This window comes from Pipistrellus kuhlii, unplaced genomic scaffold (genome assembly GCF_014108245.1).
Source record: "Pipistrellus kuhlii isolate mPipKuh1 unplaced genomic scaffold, mPipKuh1.p scaffold_m20_p_111, whole genome shotgun sequence".
Taxonomy (NCBI): Eukaryota; Metazoa; Chordata; class Mammalia; order Chiroptera; family Vespertilionidae; genus Pipistrellus; species Pipistrellus kuhlii.
The window spans coordinates 413509-437517 of record NW_023425418.1 but is presented as its reverse complement, the minus strand read 5'-3'; the positions used below and the strand labels follow the sequence as shown (position 1 = coordinate 437517).

At 67.0% G+C, this 24009-nt stretch overlaps 1 protein-coding gene across 4 annotated transcripts; it reads left to right on the top strand.

Moving 5' to 3' along the window:
* The first annotated feature begins 1188 nt into the window (after positions 1 to 1188).
* PPP1R12C (protein phosphatase 1 regulatory subunit 12C) lies at positions 1189 to 22340 on the top strand. Of its 4 annotated transcripts, none has more exons than XM_045579704.1 (22): positions 1190 to 1615; positions 6355 to 6485; positions 6570 to 6688; positions 11052 to 11211; positions 13697 to 13841; positions 13925 to 13999; positions 14613 to 14686; positions 14752 to 14882; positions 15612 to 15685; positions 15928 to 16095; positions 16177 to 16244; positions 16829 to 16912; positions 17079 to 17169; positions 17645 to 17728; positions 17808 to 17868; positions 17999 to 18081; positions 19530 to 19570; positions 19656 to 19749; positions 20379 to 20483; positions 20996 to 21046; positions 21242 to 21292; positions 21753 to 22340. In XM_045579704.1, the coding sequence occupies exons 1-22, from the start codon at positions 1289 to 1291 to the stop codon at positions 21837 to 21839; spliced, it is 2304 nt and encodes a 767-aa protein (XP_045435660.1). In that variant the 5' UTR covers positions 1190 to 1288; the 3' UTR covers positions 21840 to 22340. The 4 variants fall into 4 exon arrangements, with proteins under 4 accessions (XP_045435658.1, XP_045435660.1, XP_045435659.1 ...); XM_045579703.1 differs by having other exon boundaries at positions 17996 to 18081; XM_045579702.1 differs by lacking the exon at positions 17808 to 17868 and having other exon boundaries at positions 1189 to 1615; positions 15928 to 16081; positions 16169 to 16244; positions 17923 to 18081.
* Positions 22341 to 24009: the final 1669 nt, after the last annotated feature.

Here is a 24009-nt window from a genome sequence, read left to right as displayed (position 1 = left end):
TTCAGCGTGGGTAGCCTGTTGCTTCTGTCCAGATTTCAGCCCCTCTCTATGTGTCTTTATTCTCATCTCAGAGTGATTGCATCTGTCTCAATTGGGACTTAGGTGTGCTTCATAATGCTATGTATGAGACCACTCGCTCTGAACTACAAACCCCAGCATTGGCTTGCAGGGGTGTGTAGGGACTGGACTACATTTCCCAGCATGCTTTATGACCCACGGTAAGACTAAGGGAAGCGAGAGCCAATAGGTTCTGTGGGTGCTCATTGTGGATTCCTCCTCTCGGGTTCTTTCCCCATATGATCCAGGCGTTATCATCAGGGACTTGGGACTTCTCTTGCCAAGGAGCCTGATTTCTTGGGGTGGTTTGGGAATCGGCTTAAAACCAGCTGAGCCTTTAGGGGCGTGGCCATGCGGACCACATTTCCCAGCAGGCCCCTAGGCTGCTGGCAGATTGCTGTGAACTCTGTGCCAAAAAAAAGTGAATTTCCCAGCATGCCTTGAGCGGCCAGCCAGGGAGGCTTGGACAGCATTGCTTTTAATGATTTAGGGGTTGCGGACTCAACTTCCCATGATGCCCTGTAGTTTTTCACAACCTAGGGAATCCCCTTACTCATTCATTCAAAAACTATTTTCAATTACTATCAAGCTTGGTTCCGGGCTCTGGGAACAAGGGGTGCACGCAGAAGGCAAACTCGCTGTCCTCCTGTAGCTTATGTCTGGTTAAAGGGAGCAGACGGCCCATCATACATCAATTCGATGGTCTGAGGAAAGCTGATAAGGAGAAATTTATCTATCTTCTCGGACTTCCGGGCTGCAGAGTCCCTCTTCCTACCAGGTCCCGCCCCTGAGGTAATCAACTACATTTCCCAGCATGCTGTGGGGGGCCACACCTCCGACCTACAAACTCCATTTCCCAGAGTCGCTCGGTGCATCCCCCCCCCGCCCCCTCAATGAGATTTCCATTTGGCCCCAGAGACTAGCGGATTTCCCAGTATGCCTGGGGGCAGACAGAGAGGCTGGAATGTTGCCATTAACCTCCTCCTCTTGCTATAGAGATTCCGCTTCCCAGCGCTCCCCGCGGGTCTCTGTGACCCGTGGACTACATTTCCCAGCGACCCCCGGGGCCGGCGTGGTGACGTCGCGCGCCGGGCGGGGCCGGCAGCGCCTCCGGCGGGCGGCGCGGGACGAGCGGCAGTTCCCGGCGGCCCCGGGGCGGGCGGCGGCGGCGCGGCGGAGGCTGTGCGCTCGCTCGCTCGCTCGCTCGCTCGCGGAGCGGGCGGGCGGCGCGATGTCGGGCGAGGACGGGGCGTGCCCGGGGGCGGCGGCGGCGGCGGCCCGCGAGCGGCGGCGGGAGCAGCTGCGGCAGTGGGGCGCGCGGGCGGGCGCCGAGCCGGGCCCCGGGGAGCGGCGCGTCCGCACCGTGCGCTTCGAGCGCGCCGCCGAGTTCCTGGCGGCCTGCGCGGGCGGCGACCTGGACGAGGCGCGCCTGATGCTGCGCGCGGCCGGCCCTGACCCCGACCCCGACCCCGGCGCCGAGCCCGACCCCGCCGCGCCGCCGCCCGCCCGCGCCGTGCTCGACTCCACCAACGCCGACGGCATCAGCGCCCTGCACCAGGTCAGCGCCCGCCGCCCTCCTTCCCCGCGGGGTCTGCGCTGACCCCCCGCCCCGGTCCGAGCCCCCTTCCCCGGCTCCCCGGTGCAGCCTGCGCCCCTGGGACCGGCCTGGGTCCGAGCCCCCTGCGCTGTCCTCTCCCTGGACCCCAACCCTGGCTGACGGCCCCCCGACCTGTCCCGGCGCTGCCCTCGCCCTGAGCGCCCTTTCCCGGTGCCTGTGCCTCCCCCGTCGGAGCCGCCGCGCTCGCTCTGCCGTCCCTGCAGCCGCGCTTCCCGGGTCGGTGCCACCTCTTCCGGCAACACGGGTGCCCCCGGGCCCGCTGGTGCTTCCCCTCCAGGCCGGCCCCGCTCGCTCTCCGGCCTGCGCTTCCTCCTCCGCCGGCCCTGCCCGGGGCCCAGGTCCTCCCGCCCGGGGCCCGGGGTCCCCCGCTCCGCCCTGGGGCTCTCCCTGGGCTCGCCCATCAGTTGCCGAATGAGGATGCGCCTTACCCAGCGCTCACACCGCCGCTCACAGCGCCCGCGGGCTCTGCGCGCTCCAAGGGGCGCCTCCCTGGGCTGGGTCACCCCTGCGCCCTCCACGCCCACGCCCTCCTAATGCTCCTGCTGGCCCCGCCGCCTCCTGCCCCTACCAGATGCCTTCTCCCCCGGATGCCCCTCCTGCGGGCACCTCCGCATCTTCCCCTTCCCCCTGGCTCCCTGCGCCCAGGCCGGGTCTGCACCCTCTCAGCACCCCCACCCCTTCCTGGCTCCGGGCCACCCCTCCCTCCTCCCTCTGCTCAGACACCTGCTCCTGCCTGCGGTGGGCCTGGCCGGCTTCTCCCTCCCCCAGGCTGTGCCGTCTCCCCGCCTTCTGGGGGTTCTAGAACCCCATTAGTCCAGCCCCTGCACATCCTGGGCCCGTATGCTTTCCTTTAAAAAAAAAAAAAATATATATATATATATCGATATACATATATATATACACACACACACACACATATATATACATTATTGATTTTTTACAGAGAGGAAGGGAGAGGGATAGAGAGTCAGAAACATCGATCAGCTGCCTCCCGCACACCCCACTGGGGATGTGCCTGCAACCAAGGTCCATGCCCTTGACCGGAATCAAACCTGCCGGGACCCTTCAGTCTGCTGGCCGACGCTCTACCCACTGAGCCACACCGGCTTCGGCTTTAAATACTACGTTCTCATTGATTTCAGAGAGGAAGGAGAGATGGAAACATCTCTGACGAGAGAGAGAATCGTCGGCTGATCGGCTGCCTCCTGCGCGCCCCACACCGGGGATCCAGCCCACAACCCGGGCCTGTGCCCTGGCTGGGAATCACACAGCGAGACCTCCTGGTTCATAGGTCGGGGCCACACCACTGAGCCACACCGGCCGGGCCCGGTGCTTCTCTGAGACACCCTGGCTGCCACTCATGCCCTGGGTTCTCCCTGCTTCTGGGTGGTCTTATCTGTCTCCCTCTACCCCCACCCACACACAGTGGGACCACCAGGGACCAGACTGGCTACGGGAGAGCCTCAATCCCCTTCCCCGACCCTGACCGATCCGCCCCCAGCCCCTCCTCCCTGCTGGAGCCCCTGGGGTTTGGCTGCGGATGGAGCCCGGAGGAGGGATGGATAGGTTGGCGGGCGAGGGGGGCAGTGTGTGCACGGATCCACTTCTCAGGAGGGGGCGCCGTTCAGGGACACACGGCAGCCCTGAGTCCCAGCCTCGGCCCCTCGCAGCCGAGACCTCGGGTCAGCATCTTTTCTCTCTGGGCCTCAGTTGTCTGATCTGTAAAATGGGCCAGTGGTGGAGGCCTCCCCGCAGGGCCGGTGAGTAGGAAGGCTGTGTGTGTGTGTGTGTGTGTGTGTGTGTGTGGCAGCCTCGGGGGTCAGCAGGGCGGTGCTGTCCCTGGTCTAAGTGCTCACCCTCCTCCTCTCCCCCCACCCCCAGGCTTGTCTCCGGCCGAGGCCCTTGTGCCTCCTGGGACATTATCTCCCCCAGGTCGGGCCAGCGGGCGGAGGGTCCCCGGCTTCAGTGTGCCCGGGACCTGCCCTGAGGGGCCCTGGCCCCTGCAGAGGCCGACCCCCAGGTGGTCCCTTCCACCGCGGGCCCAGGCGGTGGGAGCTCCCAGGACGCCTGTGGGTGAGGGAGGACAGGCCAGAGGCCGGGCCCGGGTCCGAGTGTCTGAGACGTCCCTGGAAGCCCCCAGACCCGGGTGCTGCCCGTGTGTGTCCCCTGCTCTGGAGACTCCGCCCCCACATCGCCCTGTGACCCGGCCGGCGGTGTGGACGGCCGGGGGGACTGGGGGCCGGGAGGAGGGGGAGGAGGAGGAAGAGGAAGAGGAGGAGGAGGAGGAGGAGGCAGGAGGAGAGAGAGGTGGTCAGGCCCGGGAGGCGCAGGGCCCGGTGGGGGGGCGGGGCCGGGCCTGGATTCCTGGTCCCCGGTGCCCGGCCGCAGGCATCTTTCACACGGGATGCCTGTGCCCGGCCAGGCCCTTGAAAGGGAAAGGCCCATCTCCCTCCCGGCCCCCCTCCGCCGTCGCCATGGCGACCGGGTGGAAATAAACGGAGCCCAGAGTTCACCCCGTTCCCAGGGCACGTGTGGCCCCCCTCGCGCAGCCGAGTTTCCATGACTTCATGCTCGGCCCTGCCGCTTCCTCCCCTCCCCCGGGGGCAGCCCGAGAGGTGGGGGGCCTGAGGGCCGGGGGCTCTCCCCCCCCTCCCCCTCCCCTGACGGGCAGCTCGGAGGGGGGGGCGGGGGGCCGGGGGCTTCTCCCCTCCCCCTCCCCCTCCCCTGACGGGCAGCCCGGAGAGGTGGGGGGCCTGAGGGCTTCCCCCCCCCCCCCCTCCTCCCCCTCCCCTGACGGGCAGCCCGGAGAGGTGGGGGGCCTGAGGGCCAGGGTCTCCCCCCCCCCCCCCACGGGCAGCCCGGAGGGGGGGGCCGGGGCCGGGGGCTTCCCCCCTCCCCCTCCCCCGGGGGCAGCCCGGAGGGGGGGGCCGGGCCGGTCCATGGCCCTTAGACCCTCCCGCCTGCAGACCCGCCTGCGTGTGCGTGCCCTGGGGCTGCGGGCCCGGAGCTTCGGTTCTTCGTGAAACGGTCCTGCCCGGCCGGCGAGCGCGACCTCGGGCCAGGAGGTCACGGCTGCATCCCGGTCAAGGGCCCAGGCCCCGGGAGGCAGGCTCCATCCGCAGCGAGGGGCCTGCAGGAGGCAGCCGATCCGTGACTCCCTCTCATCAGGATGTTTCTGTCTGCATCCCGCTCCCTTCCTCTCTGAGGTCAATACACATATACTTCACACACACACACAGACAGACACACACACACATAGACACACAGACACACACAGACACACACAGACAGACACACACAGACACACACAGACACACACACAGACAGACACACACACACAGATACACACAGACAGACACACACACACATAGACACACAGACACACACAGACACACACACACACAGACACACACACACATAGACACACAGACACACACACACATAGACACACAGACACACACAGACACACACAGACAGACACACACAGACACACACACAGACACACAGACACACACAGACACACACACAGACACACAGACACACAGATACACAGACACACACACAGACACACACACACAGATACACACAGAGACACACAGACACACACACACAGACAGACACAGACACACACACACACAGACACACACAGACACACACACAGACACACACAGACACACACAGACACACACAGACACACACACAGACAGACACAGACACAGACACACACAGCCACACACACAGATACACACAGACACACAGACACACAGATACAGACAGACACACACACACACAAACACACAGACACAGACACACACAGAGACACACAGACACACACACAGACACACACACACAGACACACACACAGAGACACACAGACACACACACACAGAGACACACACAGACACACACAGACGACACAGACACACACACACAGACACACACACAGACACACAGACACACACACAGACACACACACAGACACACACACAGAGACACACACACACACACAGATACACACAGAGACACACACACAGACACACACACACAGACATACACACACACACACAGACATACACACACACACACACAGACACACACACACACACACACACAGGAAAACGGGTCCGCGCCAGCACAGTGACTGTCCTCGGTGCTCGTGAGCTGGGGTCCTCGGCCCCAGGCCCGCACACGCTGCCGCCTCTCCCACCCGGAGTCCCGCTCCCGCCCCCACTGCCCTGCACTCCAGGGCGGCAGCCATGGCTGCGGGGCCGGTGGTCCCCCCTCAGGGCGGCCCCTGGAGAGCACCCCCTGGGCCTGGGGCACCGGGCCTGCTGCCTCAGGCCCTCCCCGCAGCCCGTCCTGTCGGCGATGGGACGTCCTGTTGGCGATGGGACGGTGGCACTGCGGGGAGGTCCCGGCTGACAGGCACCAGCCAGGGCCCTCTGGGGGTTAGGGGCGCCTTCTCCATCCAGTCCCGACACACTGGGAGCTGGAGCCCCTCACGGCCTCGCTGAGCTCTGGGTGCCGCCCACCTGCCCACTGGGAAGCCGGGGGTGGCACTCAGCGGGGCGGGCGCAGGGCCTGTCCCAGGGCCCCTGCCCGGAGTCCTGCCTGGCCGCACAGACGTGGGGTCTGCAGGAGCCAGGGCTGACGGCTGTGTGTGTCCCCCTCCACCCCAGGCCTGCATCGACGAGAACCTGGAGGTGGTGCGCTTCCTGGTGGAGCAGGGCGCCACGGTGAACCAGGCGGACAACGAGGGCTGGACGCCCCTGCACGTGGCCGCCTCCTGCGGCTACCTGGACATCGCCCGGTGAGGGGGCCGGGGGCGGGGCCTGGGCGGGGGAGGGGGCGGGGCTCGGACCCTCAGCCTGACCGCCTCCCGCCCCCGCCCCAGGTACCTCCTGAGCCACGGCGCCAACATCGCCGCCGTCAACAGCGACGGGGACCTGCCGCTGGACCTGGCCGAGGCGGACGCCATGGAGGGGCTGCTGAGGGCCGAGATCGCCCGCCGAGGTGGGCCTGGGGCTCCCCGCCACGCCCCGGGGTGCGGGGCGGGCTCAGAGGCCAGCCCTCCGCTTCCCAGGCCTCTGACTCCCTCTGGGCCTCAGTTTCCTCACCTGTGAGATGGGGGTGTCACACCCCCTCCCACGGTCGCCTGGCACCTTGTGTGAGGGCGTGGGCCCCATCGGCATTTACCCCCCAGCAGCGGAGGACGTGGCGGGGACGGGGGGCTCATGGTGGGGGAGGGGGGTCTCCGAGGAGGGAGGGGGCCCCGGCGGAGGTGTTTGCTGAGGGAGTAGCATGCAGGTGCCCTGGGGGCGGGTTCCCCATGCTCCCCGAACCCCAGGGTCCTCAGCGTGTGGCCCGGGACCCCACGTGCCTGGCCTGTTTGTTTTTCTAAGGAGAGTGCATCGCTTCTAGCAGGTTCTCAGCGGGGTGTGACCACTCCCGGAGGCACCTAAAAATGAGGCACCTAAAAATAGCCGCCAGGACGTGTGGGGCGGGCGGAGGAGGCGGGGCAGGTGGGCTGGGGCAGGAGCAGCTCGGGTCTCCGGGGGCTTGTGATGCCCGCGGCCCGCAGGAGCGCTGGTGAGAGTGTGGCTGCGGCCCCATCCCTGCTGGTGGGGGACAGGAGGGGGGCAGCGCCATCTGGGGTGGAGGCAGGGCTCAGTCGGACGTGGAGGGGTTCCTGATGCCAGTGCCCCCCTGCGGGCCTGGCTGGGTGCTCAGGGCCTGGCCTTGGGCAGGTGAGTGCAAGAGAGAGAGAGAGAGAGAGAGAGAGAGAGACCCCCGCGGGGCACATGGGCCTAGCCGCCTGCTGGGGGTCCCTCCTCGCCTGAGGCTTCTCATCAGACACCTCCAGCTCCCAGCAGCGTGACCTTCGCTGAGGCTCCCGGGTCGCAGCAGGTTTACGGGGTCACAACCCTCCGCGCTGGGCGCCCATCACCGCGTCGGTTCAGATGGCTTTTTCAAAAATAGCCTTGGAAACTTTTTCCTGGTTCATACAGTTTTATTGACTTCGGAGAGGGAGGGAGAGAGAGAAGCATCGGTGATGAAGGAGAGCCGTGGATCGGCTGCCTCCTGCACACCCTGCACTGGGGATCCAGCCCACCACCCGGGCACGGGCCCCGGCCTGGTTTCCACCCGTGCCCTCCTACCGAGCCACGCCAGCCGGCCGCCCGTCTGTCCTCCTGCTGCCTCCTCACTGCCTCTGCCTCTCTGTGGCTGCTGGTCACTAGGCCTGTCCGCTGCCCAGTCTGCAGCACAGGTCCCGCCCGGCGCCGGGCCTCTGGGCTGCTGCCATCAGAAGCGGTCCGCAGGGCGAGGGCGAGGGCCAGGGCCAGACGCCATGCAGCTGGCTCAGCCCAGTGGTTTGCGCACCCATGTTCCCAGCAGCGGTACTCACGGCCACTGGCAGGCGGGCACGCCCTGTCCATCCACAGGCGCGTGGCCCAGCCGTGTGGAATGTTGTGCAGCCTGAAAAGGAACGAAATACACACACACACACACACACACACACACACACACATGCCACCGAGGGCGACCCTCAGGGACAGCCGCTGAGTGCCGTGAGCCGTCACAGGAGCACAAGGTGTGGGTCCGTGTCCGTGACGCACCGGGAAGGCGGGCGCCCAGACAGACGGCAGGGTGGTGACCGCAGCGGGGGGAGCTGTTGTTGACGGGGACCGTGTCCGTGTTGTCCGCGTGGCTCGGCCGGTTCAGTGTCATCCTTCGCACCGAGAGGTCGCGGGTTCGGTTCCCGGGCGGGCACATGCCCGGGTTGTGGGCTCCGTCCCCAGTGGGGGTCGTGCAGGAGGCAGCCGGTCGATGTTCCCCTCTCACGTTGATGTCTCTCTCTCTCGAAAACCCTTTTTGAAAAAGCACGTTTAGCCGGCCGGCGTGGCTCAGCGGTTGCGTGTGACCCAGGACGTCACGGTTCGATTCCCGGTCGGGAGGGACACAGGCCCGGGTTGTGGGCTCGCTCCCCATCGTGGGGCGTGCAGGAGGCGGCCGATCCGTGATTTTCTCTCTCATTGATGTTTCTCTCTCTCCCCCTCTCTGTTCCTTCTGAAATCAATAAAAAAATAGACATATTTTAAAAGCACTTAGAGAAGAGAAGAGGTACCGACAGGCAAGTCCACAGCGACGGGAAGTAGACGGGTGGGCGCAGGGCGGCTGGGAAGGGGCACAGGGAGCCACTGGCACTGGGGGTGCGGCTCAGGAGCCGGCCAGGCTGATGGCTTGCACAGCACACTCGGTTGGACGTTTTCAAATGGCACCGTCAGTAGAGCTGATGTTAATCTTCATTTTACCGCCACACGTCAAAAAAAAAAAAAAATTAAAAATCCTGGTGGCCTGTCTCCCTCCCCCCGCCTCCCCCCGGCTGCCGCCTGGAGACACACACAGGCAGGTCTCCAGGAAAAGGGGGGATAGCACGAAGGAACGCAGCCCCCCTGCGCTTGGAGGCAGCCAGCAGTTAGCGTGGCCCCTGCCTCCGCAGCCTGGCACCCCGCAGCCTGGGACTGGGCGCGGGGGGTTTCCCTGTAAGGAAGTGGCCGAGGGTGAGGGAGAGGGCGGGCGGGCCCCCAGCCACCAGCATGCTCAGCCTCCACCCAGATCGCCGCCCGCCCGGAGATGGCCTGACGGAGCAGACACATTCCTGGAATAGCAGCCCTGTCCCTGGCAGCTGGGCCACCCAAGGTGTCCGGTTGGCGTGAGGCCCAGGTGCCACCAGGTGGCGCCAGCGGGGAGCCCGGGCTCGGGTGGCTCGCCCTCAGCCGGGGCTGTGGGGTCGGGTGTGCTGGGTGTGTAGGCAGCTAAGCAGGGTGGTGGCTCCCTCGGGGCACGGGGAGTGGGGTGACGGCCGTTCTGACTTGGAGCCGGTGGCGATGCGTGGGGGTCCTAGGCTGCTGTGTCCACGGGAAAGCCGGTGTGAGTGAGCCACGGAGTATGCACATCCCCCGGGAGGTGCATTTCCAGGCGGTGGCGCGGGGCTTCGTTGTGCACTGAAAGGTCCCTGATCCATTCCCGTCAGTCAGGGCACGCTGCCCAGCTGCGGGCCGGGCCCCGACAGGAGGCTGCAGGCGGCCGCCCATCCGTGTTTCTCTCCCTCTCCCCTCCCCTCTGAAAATCAACAAAAATATACTTAAAAATGTAAAAGTAAAATGAAACGGGTAATTAAGTTTAATAATTTTTTTTAAATATATTTTTTATTGATTTTTTTTTTTATGGAGAGGAAGGGAGAGGGATAGAGTTAGAAACATCATTGAGAGAGAAACATCCATCAGCTGCCTTCTGTATGCCCCCCACTGGGGATGTGCCCGCAACCAAGGCACCTGCCCTTGACCCGAATTGATCCTGGGACCCTTCAGTCCGCAGGCCAATGGTCTATCCACTGAGCCAAACCGGTTTCGGCTTAGGTGCTCTCCTTAAAAAGAATGATCAAGCCCTAGTCATTTTGGCTCAGAGGATAGAGTGTCAGCCTACGGACTGAAGGGTCCCGGGTTCGATTCTGTCCAAGGGCACATGCCTGGGGTTATTGGCTTGATCCCCAGTGGGGGGTGGCAGGAGGCAGTCAATCAGTGATTTTCTCTCATCATTGATGTTTCTATCTCTCTCTCCATCCCCCTTCTCTAAAATCAATAAGAATTTTTAAAAATATATTTTTATTGATTTTTTTCACAGAGAAGAAGGGAGAGGGATAGATATAGTTAGAAACATTGATGAGAGAGAACCATCGACCAGCTGCCTCCTGAACACCCCCTACTGGGGATATGCCCGCAACCAAGGTACATGCCCTTGACCGGAATCGAACCCGGGACCCTTCAGTCCGCAGGCCAACGCTCTATCCACCGAGCCAAACCAGTCTTGGCAGAATTTTTTTTTTTTTTTTTTAAAGGATGATCTAGAGTAGGGGTGTCGAACTCAATCAGAGAAGGGGCCAAAATCTAAAATCCAGCCTAAATCGCGGGCCGAATGGTTTACTGAACAGTCACAAACTGTCATTGTGATGGAAACGCAGCGGAGTGCAGTGATGACAGCGCGGTGCGGGCCACATTGCAAGGCCTGGCGGGACGGATTTGGCCCGCGGGCCTTGTGTTTGACACAGGTGGCCTAGAGGATTCTTGGGTTGAAGTGGGAAAATGCTTGTGATTTCCATTCTCCCAGCCCTAACCCCCCCACCCCCCGCAGGGACTCAGAGACGCTTAGGGGCACGCCGGGCCACGCAGAACGTGATAGGGAAGTGGGTGAGCTGGCCCGGGGCCTCTGAGTCCCGGAGGAGCACACAGACGGAGAGGGACAGGGAAGGCACAGGGTGAGCCGCGCTTCCTGGCTTTGGGGTGAGTCCCACCCGCCACCCCTTCCTGTCCTCCAGGTGTGGACGTGGAGGCAGCCAAGCGAGCCGAGGAGGAACTGCTCCTTCACGACACGAGGTGCTGGCTGAACGGAGGCGCCATGCCCGAGGCCCGGCACCCGCGCACAGGGGCCTCCGCGCTGCACGTCGCGGCTGCTAAGGGCTACATCGAGGTGATGAGGTGAGCCGGGACCCCCCCCCCCTCCCCTGCTCTTTCTGGGGGGCCCGTCTGTTCCTTCTCGCTGTCTTATACCTTCCTGTGAATCTTGTCCCTTGCCGCTTTTTCTTAACGTATGTACTTAAGGCTACGTGTTTGCCTCTGAACACAGCCTTAGCTGCATCCATACGTCTCGACGTATGGACCTCTCACCGCCATCCCGTTTAAAACACCTTCCAGCACGTAATTTTTTATTCTCGGGCACGTGGATTCTTTAAGAAGTATGTTCTTAATTCCCAAGTACACGGAGTTTTGTTTCATTACCCACGTCCTGGTGTAATGGCACCGTGGTCAGAGAATGGGGTTCCGTATGGTTCCGGGTTTCTTGAATTGGTTGAAGCTTTGCTTCATTTCATTCTCCGGGGTAAGAGAGGTGGGAAAGCATTGCGCTGTCAGGCAGTGTTGTATGTAGGTTATTGGGTCAGCTTCGCAGGCGTGCCATTTAAATCCGTGTCCTCGGTGGTCTATTTCTCCGTCTGCTCGTTGTGGCAGTTACGTAAGAGGTGCAGTGAGACACCGCGCTGTGGATTTTGCGCATCCCTCTCGGGGCTCCATCCGTGTCTGTTACGTAGTTCGAGGCTCGGTTGTGTGGGGCATGTTAGGGTGCACACCCCCTTTCTGCCACTCACCTCGGTCCTGTCCGTGTCGCTGCTGCCACCGTCTGCAGCGGGACATCCTCTGCCAGGGCCTGTCCTCCGCACTGCGGTCAGCAGCATCCCGGCCCCGCCCCCCAGTGTGGCTCCAGGCCCGCCAGCTGCCCCGCCCCCAGCTGCAGGGACCAGAGGTCGGGGCTGCTGGCAGAGGGGCCACTTGTGGGAGGGGCTGGGGACACCGGGCTTGTACCCCTGGTCCGGGATGCTGTCAGCCTGTCCCAGCTGGTGCTGCCTCCACAGCCTTTGTCCCGGTCCTTGACCCTGAGCCCCTGACCCCCAGCCCTCTGACCCCCAGCCTCTCTGACCCCCAGCCCTCTGACCCCCAGCCTCTCTGACCCCCAGCCCTCTGACCCCCAGCCCCTCTGACCCCCACCCCCTCTGACCCCCAGCCCCCTCTGACCCCCAGCCCCTCTGACCTTAACCCCTCTGACCCCAACCCCTCTAACCCCCAGCCCTCTGACCCCAGCCCTCTGACCCCCACCCCCTCTGACCCCCAGCCTCTCTGACCCCCAGCCCCTCTGACCCCCAGCCCCCTGACCCCCAGCCTCTCTGACCCCCACCCCCTCTGACCCCCACCCCCTCTGACCCCCAGCCTCTCTGACCCCCAGCCCCTCTGACCCCCCCCCCCTCTGACCCCCCCCCCCTCTGACCCCCAGCCCCTCTGACCCCCACCCCTCTGACCCCCAGCCTCTCTGACCCCCAGCCCCTCTGACCCCCACCCCCTCTGACCCCCAGCCTCTCTGACCCCCAGCCCCTCTGACCCCCAGCCCCTCTGACCCCCAGCCTCTCTGACCCCCACCCCCTCTGACCCCCAGCCTCTCTGACCCCCAGCCTCTCTGACCCCCAGCCCCTCTGACCCCCAGCCCCTCTGACCCCCAGCCTCTCTGACCCCCAGCCCCTCTGACCCCCAGCCCTCCGACCCCCCGCCCCTCTGACCCCCAGCCCCTCTGACCCCAGCCCCCTGACCCCCAGCCCCTCTGACCCCCAGCCCTCTGACCCCCAGCCCCTCTGACCCCCAGCCCCTCTGACCCCAGCCCCCTGACCCCCAGCCCTCTGACCCCCAGCCCCTCTGACCCCCAGCCCCCTGACCCCCAGCCCCTCTGACCCCCACCCCCTCTGACCCCCAGCCCTCTGACCCCCAGCCCTCTGACCCCCAGCCCCTCTGACCCCCAGCCCTCTGACCCCCAGCCCCTCTGACCCCAGCCCCCTGACCCCCAGCCCTCTGACCCCAGCCCTCTGACCCCCAGCCCTCTGACCCCCAGCCTCTCTGACCCCGAGTCCTCTGACCCCCAGCCTCTCTGACCCCCAGCCCTCTGACCCCCAGCCCCTCTAACCCCCGCCCTCTGACCCCCAGCCCTCTGACCCCCAGCCCCTCTGACCCCCAGCCCCTCTGACCCCCAGCCCCTCTGACCCCCAGCCCCTCTGACCCCCAGTCCTCTAACCCCCAGCCCTCTGACCCCCAGCCCTCTGACCTTAACCCCTCTGACCCCAACCCCTCTAACCCCCAGCCCTCTGACCCCAGCCCTCTGACCCCCACCCCCTCTGACCCCCACCTTCTCTGACCCCCAGCCCTCTGACCCCAGCCTCTCTGACCCCAGCCCCTCTGACTCCCACCCCCTCTGACCCCCACCCCCTCTGACCCCCAGCCCTCTGACCCCCAGCCCTCTGACCCCAGCCCTCTGACCCCCAGCTCCTCTGACCCCCAGCCCCCTGACCCCCAGCCCCTCTGACCCCCAGCCCCCTGACCCCCAGCCCCTCTGACCCCAGCCCTCTGACCCCCGCCCTCTGACCCCCAGGCTGCTCCTCCAGGCTGGCTATGACCCCGAGCTCCGGGACGGGGACGGCTGGACGCCCCTGCACGCGGCGGCCCACTGGGGCGTGGAGGACGCCTGCCGCCTGCTGGCGGAGCACGGCGGGGGCATGGACTCGCTGACCCACGCGGTGAGTCCCAGCCCCCCTTCGGGACTGTGGGGGGTGAGGAGCCCCCGGCCTTCATCTGCCCCCTCCCCCCTCCCCTCCCCCAGGGGCAGCGGCCCTGCGACCTGGCGGACGAGGAGGTGCTGAGCCTGCTGGAGGAGCTGGCCCGGAAGCAGGAGGACGTGAGTCCCGCCCCCCCGCCCTCAGGGCTCCGCGGCTGCATGTGGGGTTCGCAGCGTCCCCCTGTTCGGGGAGGGGGCTCTGGCCCTGACTCCCCAGGCAGTGCTCATTCCCACTGGTCACCGAGCCCAGGGGAGGGCGTGGGGCTGGGCCTCGCTACCCCAGGACCCCTCCGACTAGCACCAGGCGGGGCCTGCGGGAGCGGAGAGGGAACGGGGTAGACTCCGCTCCGGCCCCAGCTCTGGTGGATTTCTGGGGGAGGGAGCGTGTGTCAGGGACCTGGGAGGCTGGAGGGGTTGGAGCAGGTCTCCCCAGGAGCATAGGGACTCCCTTCTGGGGGTGAGACCGGAGCCAAGGAGCGGGAGGCCCAGGGAGGACAGGACGCCTGTGGGTGCACATGGTGCATGCACAGTGAGACCCCGGGGCCAAGGCCACCCGCAGCTGCTCGGCCACCCGCAGCCCTCCCTGTGCCCGGAGCTGAGCCCCCTCCCCCCCTCCCCCCGGAGCACCTGGGAAGGCGTGACCACGGCTGTGCGGGCGGCCGTCTGTGTTGGGGATGTGGGACCCAGGGGGACCCCCATGTCTGCCCCTCCCAGCAGCCCCCTCTCCCTGCAGCTGCGGAATCAGAAGGCGGCCTCACAGAGCCGGGTCCAGGAGCCCCAGCCGCCCTCCAGCAGCAAACACCGAAGGTACGGGGTCTCCCTGGCAGGGCTGGAGGCGCCTGGGCTGGCCCCTGACCTCTCCCTCCCACCAGGAGCTCTGTGTGCCGTCTGAGCAGCCGGGAGAAGATCTCCCTCCAGGACCTGTCCAAGGAGCGGCGGCCGGGGGGTGCGGGGGGACCCCCCATCCGGGATGATGACGACGAGAAAGAGGAAGGTCCCACAGGTGAGCCTCTGGGGGCCTGGGCTCCTGGGTCTGAGGGAGGAGGAGGCTGGGGCCTGGGCTCCTGGGTCTGAGGGAGGAGGGCTGGGGGCCTGGGCTCCTGGGTCTGAGGGAGGAGGTGGGGGACCTGGGCTCCTGGGTCTGACGGAGGAGGGGATGGGGGTCTGGGCTCCTGGGTCTGATGGAGGAGGGGCTGGTTCTAACAGGCAGTTGGCAGATTCTTCATTTTTATTTTAAAAATGTTTTTGTTGCTGAAACCGGTTTGGCTCAGTGGATAGAGCATCGGCCTGTGGACTGAAAGGTCCCAGGTTCAATTCCGGTCAAGGGCATGTACCTTCGTTGCGGGCAAATCCCTAGTAGGGGGTGTGCAAGAGGCAGCTGATCGATGATTCTCTCTCATCGATGTTTCTAACTCTCTATCCCTCTCTGTAAAAAAATCAATGAAATATATTTAAAAAAAATGTTTCTGTTGATTTTAAAGGGAGTAGAAGGGAGCGGGAGAGAGGGAAAGAAACATCGATGTGAGAGTGAAACATTGATTGTCTGCCTCCTGCTCACATCCTGTGATTGGGGGGGGGGGGGGGGTCGAGCCCACAACCTGGGCATGTGCCCTGACCAGGAATCAAACTGGTGACCTTCTGGTTCATGGGTCGATCGATGCTCAACCATTGAGCCACACTGGCTGGTGCTGCTGGCACATTCTTACTGAGATCTCATTGTCTTACCCAGCAGAGCCGCCCCCTGCAGAGCCCAGAACCCTCAATGGCGTGTCCTCCCCACCACCCCCCAGCCCGAAAGGCCCCTCGGTGAGTGCAGGCCCTGCATGCTCCCATGAACCCTGTGCATCCCTTGTCTGGGTCGATAGGGTGAAGACTACAGATCCCAGAATCCTCCAGTACAGCCGACGATCTTTTTCTGGTTGCACCTGCTCCGGGGGCTGATGGGAATTGTAGTTTGCTGTGGTCCTCCTGGGGGGGGGGTACTCCTTGAAATGTATGGGAAGGGGGACCCCTTCTCCGTCGTCGCTGAGCCCTTTCTCTGACCCCAGACCTCCGAGGAGGTCCCCCCCTTCCCCAGGCGCTTCGGCCTCCAGAAGACGGGGAGCTCAGGTGCCCTGGGCCCTGCGGACAGGCAGGGGGCGCAGGGTGCCCCCGGCGCCCGGCTGCAGCGCTCGGCGTCCTCCTCGCTGGTGGAAGGGACCGGGACCGCCACTCAGGTGAGTGCGGCGAGAGGCCGGCGCGGGGCCCGCCAGGCAAAGCTGCCGGAGAGAGCGCCCCGTCCTTCCCTCTCCCCGCAGGCCAAGGAGCCCCGGCTGGCCAGAGTCACCCCCACTCCCTCCCGGAAGGTGCCGGAGCCCTCTGCCCCGTGAGTACCCGGGGCCCAGGCTGGGCCCTGCTGCTTGGACCCGAGCACGGGCTGCGCTGGGCAGGCTGGTCCCTGCTGCCTGCTCTGCCTGTTCCCTTTGCTGCTCCGAGTGAAAGCTCACGGTGAAATATGTCAGCCAGGAAACCGCGGCCTCCTGCGGCCTCGCCCACTCCCACCTGTCCCTCTGCCCACCGCCCTCCTGCCCCGGGGCCTGTGCTCTGCTCTCCCTCGCTCGGTCTGTGTCCCGTCACCTTCCCCGGGAGGCCCACGGCGGCCGCGGCTCCCATTGCTGCAGAGCTCAGACCCCCAGGCCCTCGTCCCCCGACCCCGCTGGCTGTCCCCTCCCACGCGCTGCCCTCCCGCGGGTGCTGGGATGGACTGACTCCTCATGGCGGCTGTGATTTCGCGTCCTTCCCGCGCAGCTTGGCTCACGGGGCAGTCACCTGTGCTCCTGCTCGCTGCCGTGTGGCGGGCGCTGCCGTCGAAGGCGAGCTTGAGTAACGCTCGCTGGAGGAGGGAATTCACAGGGTGTGCGGGGCTGTGAGAGCGCCACGCCTCCCCCCTCATAACGCCACCCCCTCCAGGACCCCGCAGCCTGAATCCCCAGGGAAGCCAGCTGCCCCTGCCGCCTCCACAGCGCCCCCAGCGGACACGCGGGACCGCCGGAGGTAAGAGAGGCCCCCAGTGGTCTCCCCAGGGGGTCAGCCCCGGACGGGCCCCAAAGGAAGCCTCCCACGGGGGGTCAGTCCCGGGACAGGGATTTGCCTCCCTCAGGGGGTCAGCCCCGGACGGGCCCCAAAGGAAGCCTCTCTGAGGTCAGGGCTCTCCACGCAGGTCCTACCAGATGCCAGTGCGGGACGAGGAGTCAGAGTCCCAGCGCAAAGCTCGCTCTCGCCTCATGCGCCAGTCCCGGCGGTCCACACAGGTGTGGGGGCGGGCGGGGCCTGGGCACAGGTCTGAGGGAGGAGGCTGGGCTCCTGGGTCTGAGGGAGGAGGCTGGGGCCTGGACTCCTGGGTCTGAGGGAGGAGGCTGGGGCCTGGACTCCTGGGTCTGAGGGAGGAGGCTGGGGGCCTGGGCAACGGGTCTGAGGGAGGAGGGGCGGGGCTCCTGGGTCTGAGGGAGGAGGGGCTGGGGGCCTGGACTTCTGGGTCTGAGGGAGGAGGGGCTGGGGGCCTGGACTCCTGAGTCTGAGGGAGGAGGCTGGGGGCCTGGCTCCTGGGTCTGAGGGAGGAGGGCTGGGGGCCTGGGCTCCTGGGTCTGAGGGAGGAGGCTGGGGGCCTGGGCTCCTGGGTCTGAGGGAGGAGGCTGGGGGCCTGGGCTCCTGGGTCGGAGGGAGGAGGCTGGGGGCCTGGGCTCCTGGGTCGGAGGGAGGAGGCCCTGACTGCCCCTGTGCCTGCAGGGCGTGACTCTGACAGACCTGAAGGAGGCAGAGAAGGTGGCGGGGAAGGCCCCGGAGCCGGAGAAGTCGTGCCCACAGAGCCTGGTGAGAGGCCGCGGGGTCAGGTGACGGGGCTCGGGTGGTCCCAGCAGCCCTGGTGCTCTGACCCCTCCCTCTCCCACAGGACCCTTCCCGGCAGCCCCGAGTCCCCGGGGCTGAGAGTCCCGATGGCCCCGCCCAGAGAGGTGAGGCCTGGCCTCGGGAGGCCTCTCCTGGGCCGCCCACCCCTCCCGCTGCAGCCCGCCCCGCGCCTGGAGTCCGGGCCCCGGGACCCCACGGCACAGAGGATCCTCACTCTTGCTCCTCCCCCAGTAGACGCGCCCGACGGGCAGGGACACGGACCGCAGGCCTCCCGGGAGCTCCGCAGAGCTGGCAGGGAGAGGAGGGGGCCTGCGGAGGTGAGGGGGGCCTGCGGAGGTGAGGGGGGGCCTGCGGAGGTGAGGGCGGCCTGCGGAGGTGAGGGGGGCCTGCGGAGGTGAGGGGCCCCGGGCGGAGGTGAGGGGGGCCTGCGGAGGTGAGGGGGCCGGGCGGAGGTGAGGGGGGGCCTGCGGAGGTGAGGGGGACCCGGGGCGGAGGTGAGGGGGGCCTGCGGAGGTGAGGGGGGGCCTGCGGAGGTGAGGGGGCCTGCGGAGGTGAGGGGGCCTGCGGAGGTGAGGGGGCCTGCGGAGGTGAGGGGCCCCGGGCGGAGGTGGGGGGGCCTGCGGAGGTGAGGGGGCCTGCGGAGGTGAGGGGGGCCTGCGGAGGTGAGGGGCCCCGGGCGGAGGTGGGGGGGCCTGCGGAGGTGAGGGGGCCTGCGGAGGTGAGGGGGGGCCTGCGGAGGTGAGGGGGCCTGCGGAGGTGAGGGGGGCCTGCGGAGGGGAGGGAGGAGGGGAGGGGGGCCTGCGGAGGTGAGGGGGCCTGCGGAGGTGAGGGAGGAGGTGAGGGGGGCCTGCGGAGGTGAGGGGGGCCTGCGGAGGTGAGGGGGGCCTGCGGAGGTGAGGGGGCCGGGCGGAGGTGAGGGAGGAGGTGAGGGGGGCCTGCGGAGGTGAGGGGGCCGGGCGGAGGTGAGGGGGGCCTGCGGAGGTGAGGGGGGGCCTGCGGAGGTGAGGGGGGGCCTGCGGAGGTGAGGGGGCCTGCGGAGGTGAGGGGGGGCCTGCGGAGGTGAGGGGGCCTGCGGAGGTGAGGGGGGCCGGGCGGAGGTGAGGGGGGCCTGCGGAGGTGAGGGGGGCCGGGCGGAGGTGAGGGGGGCCTGCGGAGGTGAGGGGGCCGGGCGGAGGTGAGGGGGCCTGCGGAGGTGAGGGGGCCGGGCAGAGGTGAGGGGTCCGGGCAGGGGTGAGGGGTCCGGGCGGAGGTGGGGGGGCCTGCGGAGGTGAGGGGGGGCCTGCGGAGGTGAGGGCGGCCTGCGGAGGTGAGGGGGGGCCTGCGGAGGTGAGGGGGGGGCCGGGCGGAGGTGAGGGGGGCCTGCGGAGGTGAGGGCGGCCTGCGGAGGTGAGGGCGGCCTGCGGAGGTGAGGGGGGCCTGCGGAGGTGAGGGGGGGGCCGGGCGGAGGTGAGGGGGCCTGCGGAGGTGAGGGCGGCCTGCGGAGGTGAGGGTGGAGGTGAGGGGGCCTGCGGAGGTGAGGGGGGCCTGCGGAGGTGAGGGTGGAGGTGAGGGGGCCGGGAGGAGGTGAGGGGTCCCGGGCGGAGGTGAGGGAGGAGGTGAGGGGTCCCGGGCGGAGGTGAGGGCGGAGGTGAGGGGTCCCGGGCGGAGGTGAGGGCGGAGGTGAGGGGTCCCGGGCGGAGGTGAGGGGGGGCCTTGGCAGGGGTGGGAGTGGGGGAGCAGGGGCACAGCTCCCTTTGGGCACCCACTGACCCCGCCCCGCCCACAGGGGGAGGAGGCGAAGGCCTCGGACATCAGCCCGGAATCCAGGTACACAGTGGAATGGGCCGGGCAGGGGCAGGGCCGGGCTGTCCGGTGGCCGAGCGCCCCTGATGCCTGCTTTGCCTCCGCCCAGCACTCCCAAGGCCGGCCCTTCCCCGCGGAGGCAGCGGGCCCTCAACCCAGAGCCGCAGCCCGGATCGGAGGAGCCGGAGGGCGGCTTCAGGAAGGTTGGCGAACCCCACAGCCTGCCCTTTGCCCGTCAGGGCCTCTGCGCGCGCCCACATTCTGTCTCACTGGCCCGCACCTGTGCAGTGAGCCCCGGGGGCCAACGCACAGCTCGGGCCTGACCCCCTGTCCCTCCCCCCCTGTCCCTCCCCCCCATGTCCCTCTCGTCCCCTGTCCCTCCCCCCTCTCCCCCATGTCCCTCCCCCCCATGTCCCTCCCCCCCCATGTCCCTCTCCCCTCTCCCCCCCGTCCCTCCCCCCCATGTCCCTCCCCCCCATGTCCCTCCCCCCCATGTCCCTCTCCCCCCATGTCCCTCCCCCCCATGTCCCTCCCCCCCATGTCCCTCCCCCCATGTCCCTCCCCCCCATGTCCCTCCCCCCATGTCCCTCTCCCCCCTGTCCCTCCCCCTGTCCCTCTCCCCCCATGTCCCTCCCCCCCATGTCCCTCCCCCCCATGTCCCTCCCCCCATGTCCCTCCCCCCCATGTCCCTCTCCCCTCCCCCCCATGTCCCTCTCCCCCATGTCCCTCTCCCCTCTCCCCCCCGTCCCTCCCCCCATGTCCCTCCCCCCGTCCCTCCCCCCATGTCCCTCCCCCCCATGTCCCTCCCCCCGTCCCTCCCCCCCATACCCAGCTCTACGCGGAGCTGCGGGTGGAGAACGAGCGGCTTCGTGAGGCGCTGACCGAGACCACGCTGCGGCTGGCGCAGTTCAAGGTGGAGCTGGAGCGCGCCACGCAGGTGAGGCGCCCGGGCCCTGCCGTGACCCCGGCCTCGCCCAGCGGGGAGGGCTCGGGGCCTCGCCCAGCGGGGGGGGCTCGGGGCCTCGCCCAGCGGGGGGGGCTCGGGGCCTCGCCCAGCGGGGAGGGCTCGGGGCCTCGCCCAGCGGGGGGGGCTCGGGGCCTCGCCCAGCGGGGAGGGCTCGGGGCCTCGCCCAGCGGGGGGGGCTCGGGGCCTCGCCCAGCGGGGAGGGCTCAGGGCATCGCCCAGCGGGGAGGGCTCAGGGCCTGTGTGTCAGGGGCTGGAGCCGGGAGGGGTGGAGTCTGAGCAGAACTCTGCCTCCAGGGGGCGGGCCCTGCGCCGGGGGCGGGGCTAGGCCCTGGGCGGGGCCTGGCTAATAAGGGGCGGGGCTGGCGATGAGCAGAGGACTCGGCCAGAATCCTGGCCTGCCTTCCCTCTCCCCGCTGGTTCCCGTTCCCGGCCATTGCGGTGTGGACGTTGCTCTGACCCCCGCGCTTTCTCTGCCCCGCCAGCGGCAGGAGCGCTTTGCAGAGAGGCCGGCCCTCCTGGAGCTGGAGAGATTCGTGAGTGGGGCAGCCGGGGCGGGGCCAGGCCATGTCCCCAGTTCCAGCCTACGGAGGTCTGCGTGGCGGGGGCACGGGGCCCTCTAACCCGGCCCTGACCTTCCCCCGCCGCTCTCAGCCTCCCTCGGGCCCTCCCCAGGCCACGTGCCCCCCCTTTACCCCACCCTCTATCTCCCCATCCCCCGTCTGTTGCAGGAGCGCAGGGCGCTGGAGCGCAAGGCGGCGGAGCTGGAGGAGGAGCTGAAGGTGAATGCTCACGGGGGCATCCAGCTGACCCATCCCCCCCACAGGGCCTGTCCAACCTCCCCATCCCCCCCACAGGGCCTGTCCAACCTCCCCATCCCCCCCACAGGGCCTGTCCAACCCCCCCATCCCCCCCACAGGGCCTGTCCAACCTCCCCATCCCCCCCACAGGGCCTGTCCAACCTCCCCCCTCCCCCCCACAGGGCCTGTCCAACCTCCCCATCCCCCCACAGGGCCTGTCCAACCTCCCCATCCCCATCCCCCCACAGGGCCTGTCCAACCTCCCCCGTCCCTCCCACAGGGCCTGTCCAACCTCCCCCCGCCCCCCCCCCCCAGGGCCTGTCCAACCTCCCCCGTCCCTCCCACAGGGCCTGTCCAACCTCCCCCGTCCCCCCCACAGGGCCTGTCCAACCTCCCCGTCCCCCCCACAGGGCCTGTCCAACCTCACCCATCCCCCCCACAGGGCCTGTCCAACCTCCGCGCGGACAACCAGCGCCTCAAGGACGAGAACGCGGCCCTGATCCGCGTCATCAGCAAGCTGTCCAAGTGACCCCGGAGGCCCCGCCCCGCCCCGCATCTATACAGCTGCTTCTGCCACACGCACCCCTTCCCTGTGTGAACACGAGTGACAGGGCTGCCGGGAGTCTGAAGCCATAGCTTCCCCACGGGGCCTCCCGGCTGGAGGGGAGGACGGAGCCCCCGGAGCGGGGGGCCTGAGGCCGGGACGGAGCCGGAGCTGAGCCAGGGGGGGACCAGAAGGAACCGAGGACCAGGAAGTGCCAGGACCAGGAGCCAGGACCGGGGCGGCCGCCGGAGGTCCCCTCTCACGTGTGCTGCCACCAGCCGCCCTCCCGCCCCGAGCAGGGATCCGAGAACGTGCCAAGCGCCCGCCGGCCTGGGCCGGTGGGCCCGTCCATAGGGTCCGCGTGCAATAGGGAGGGCGTCTTCTATTTTTTGCTGCCCCCTCCCCGGCGCCGCCGGGGCAGGGGGAGAAGGTATTTTCGAGACATAGCACAGGCACCACAAATAAAGGTCGTGACGTTGCCACTCAGCGGCTGGGCCCCCTGCTGGGGGCGGGGTGCTGAGGGCGGGGGCGCCTGCTCCCCGGGCCGGGGCGGGGCCTCCGGAAGCCGGCCGGCTGACAGGCTCACCAGCAGGGCGGCGGCGATGAGAGGGAGCCGGGAGCCGGGAGCCGGGGTCTTGTCATCATTGCTTGTGAAATGGGCAGTTGCCAGCATTTAAAATGTGGGTGGTTCACATAGGAAACTCTGGAATCTATGACTTCTCAGAAGTCCTGCATGGGAACAGCTGGAGCTGAGTTGGAGCCAACACTCTTCCATTCATTCATTCATTCATTCATTCCTGGACATATTTCTCATGCCAGGCCCTGGCCTGCCTGTTGCTGATACGTTAGTGAACGAGGAGGGCGGCGATCTGAGCCATCTTGGGAGAGGCATAAGGCGCCCAATAGCAAAAGGGATGCATTTAAGTGGTGGTGCTATGGAGAAAATATGGGGGGTGGGATAGGGGGCTAGTGCTAGCCTGTGTGTGTGTGGTGTATCTCACGAGAAGCTGGCTCAGACATAGGTGAAGGCATCAGACGACGAGCCATGTTGTTATTTGAGGGAAGAGTCTTGTCGAGAACGCATGTGCAAAGGCCCTGGGGTAGAAGTGTGCCGACATATTGAGACACAGAGGCCCACGTGGCTGGAGGGCAGTAGGGGATGCCTGGAGAGGCTGCATGCAGGGGTGTGGCCGGGGGAGGACTGGAGCTGAGGGGGTCCCTCTAGCTGCTGCATCAGAACAGCCTGGGGGAGGGCGGTGCGGGATAGAGACAAAGACAGCTGGTTCACCCTCCATTCCTGTCACAGCCCCACCTGCCAGGACACCCTGGAGGCAGGCCCCTCCCATGTTCCTGAGTCATTCCTGTTAGCAGCCTGGGTGCTGGCAGCGTGGGGGTTACCAAGGAGGGGGACGGGGGGGGGGGGCAAGCAGGTATGGGGATCCACTCGCATCCCTAGTCCTCTGTTAGAAATGATTGGGGCCCAGCTGAGACACCCGTGAGGGCAAGGTTGTCCCAGGAGGAAGCAACCGCAGGGACTGGGCCTGGCGGCAGGAAGAGGGAAGCAGAGCAGTGGGTCCGAGAAGCCGGTGGGTGGCTCAGGTAGGAGCTGAACTCCATGGGGAGGGCCCAGCAGGAATTCCGGGGGGGGGGGGAGCTGGGCCGAGGTGCTGGGGTGGGGGGGGAGGAAGGGGCCAGGGGAGGAAGCCATGGCGGGGCGTGGCCAGGAAGCCTTGTCACCCGCAGGAGCTGCTGCTTCTCCGTGGCTGGGCCCCTGGCAGGCGGTGGGGAATGGGGTGGAGGGGGCAGGCCTCGCTGAGCTGGGTGCCTGCGCTGGCCCTGGAAGGCCGAGTGGGAGTGCACCAGGTGGCAGGGACTTGCTGTCGCAACAGCTGAAACCAGTGGTTGAAGAGGTTTCGGGGAGTATTTGGGGAAGGGCAGGCCCAGAATGCAACGCGTGGAAGAATGAGGAAGAGACGAGGTTGCAGAGGTGGGTAGGGACCAAAACACTCGGGCCCTGGGGTACCAGGCTGTGGGGCTAAGAGGGCAGAGGGGAGCCAGAGCAAGGTCTGGGCCCGGCCCCTGGGTGTTCAGAAGAGCCCTCTGGAGTGAACTGGGGGCCGGAGGAAGCCTGGCTTGGGCCCCTGGGTAAGGAAAA

What these genes read in the sequence shown, in the direction of transcription:
- PPP1R12C (XM_045579701.1), top strand. Translation starts at nt 1,289, where the DNA reads ATGTCGGGCGAGGACGGGGCGTGCCCGGGGGCGGCGGCGGCGGCGGCC. An exon ending in GCATCAGCGCCCTGCACCAG is followed by an intron (nt 1,616 to 6,354) that starts GTCAGCGCCCGC and finishes CCTCCACCCCAG; the next exon opens with GCCTGCATCGACGAGAACCT. An exon ending in CCAGCCCGAAAGGCCCCTCG is followed by an intron (nt 15,686 to 15,927) that starts GTGAGTGCAGGC and finishes CTCTGACCCCAG; the next exon opens with ACCTCCGAGGAGGTCCCCCC.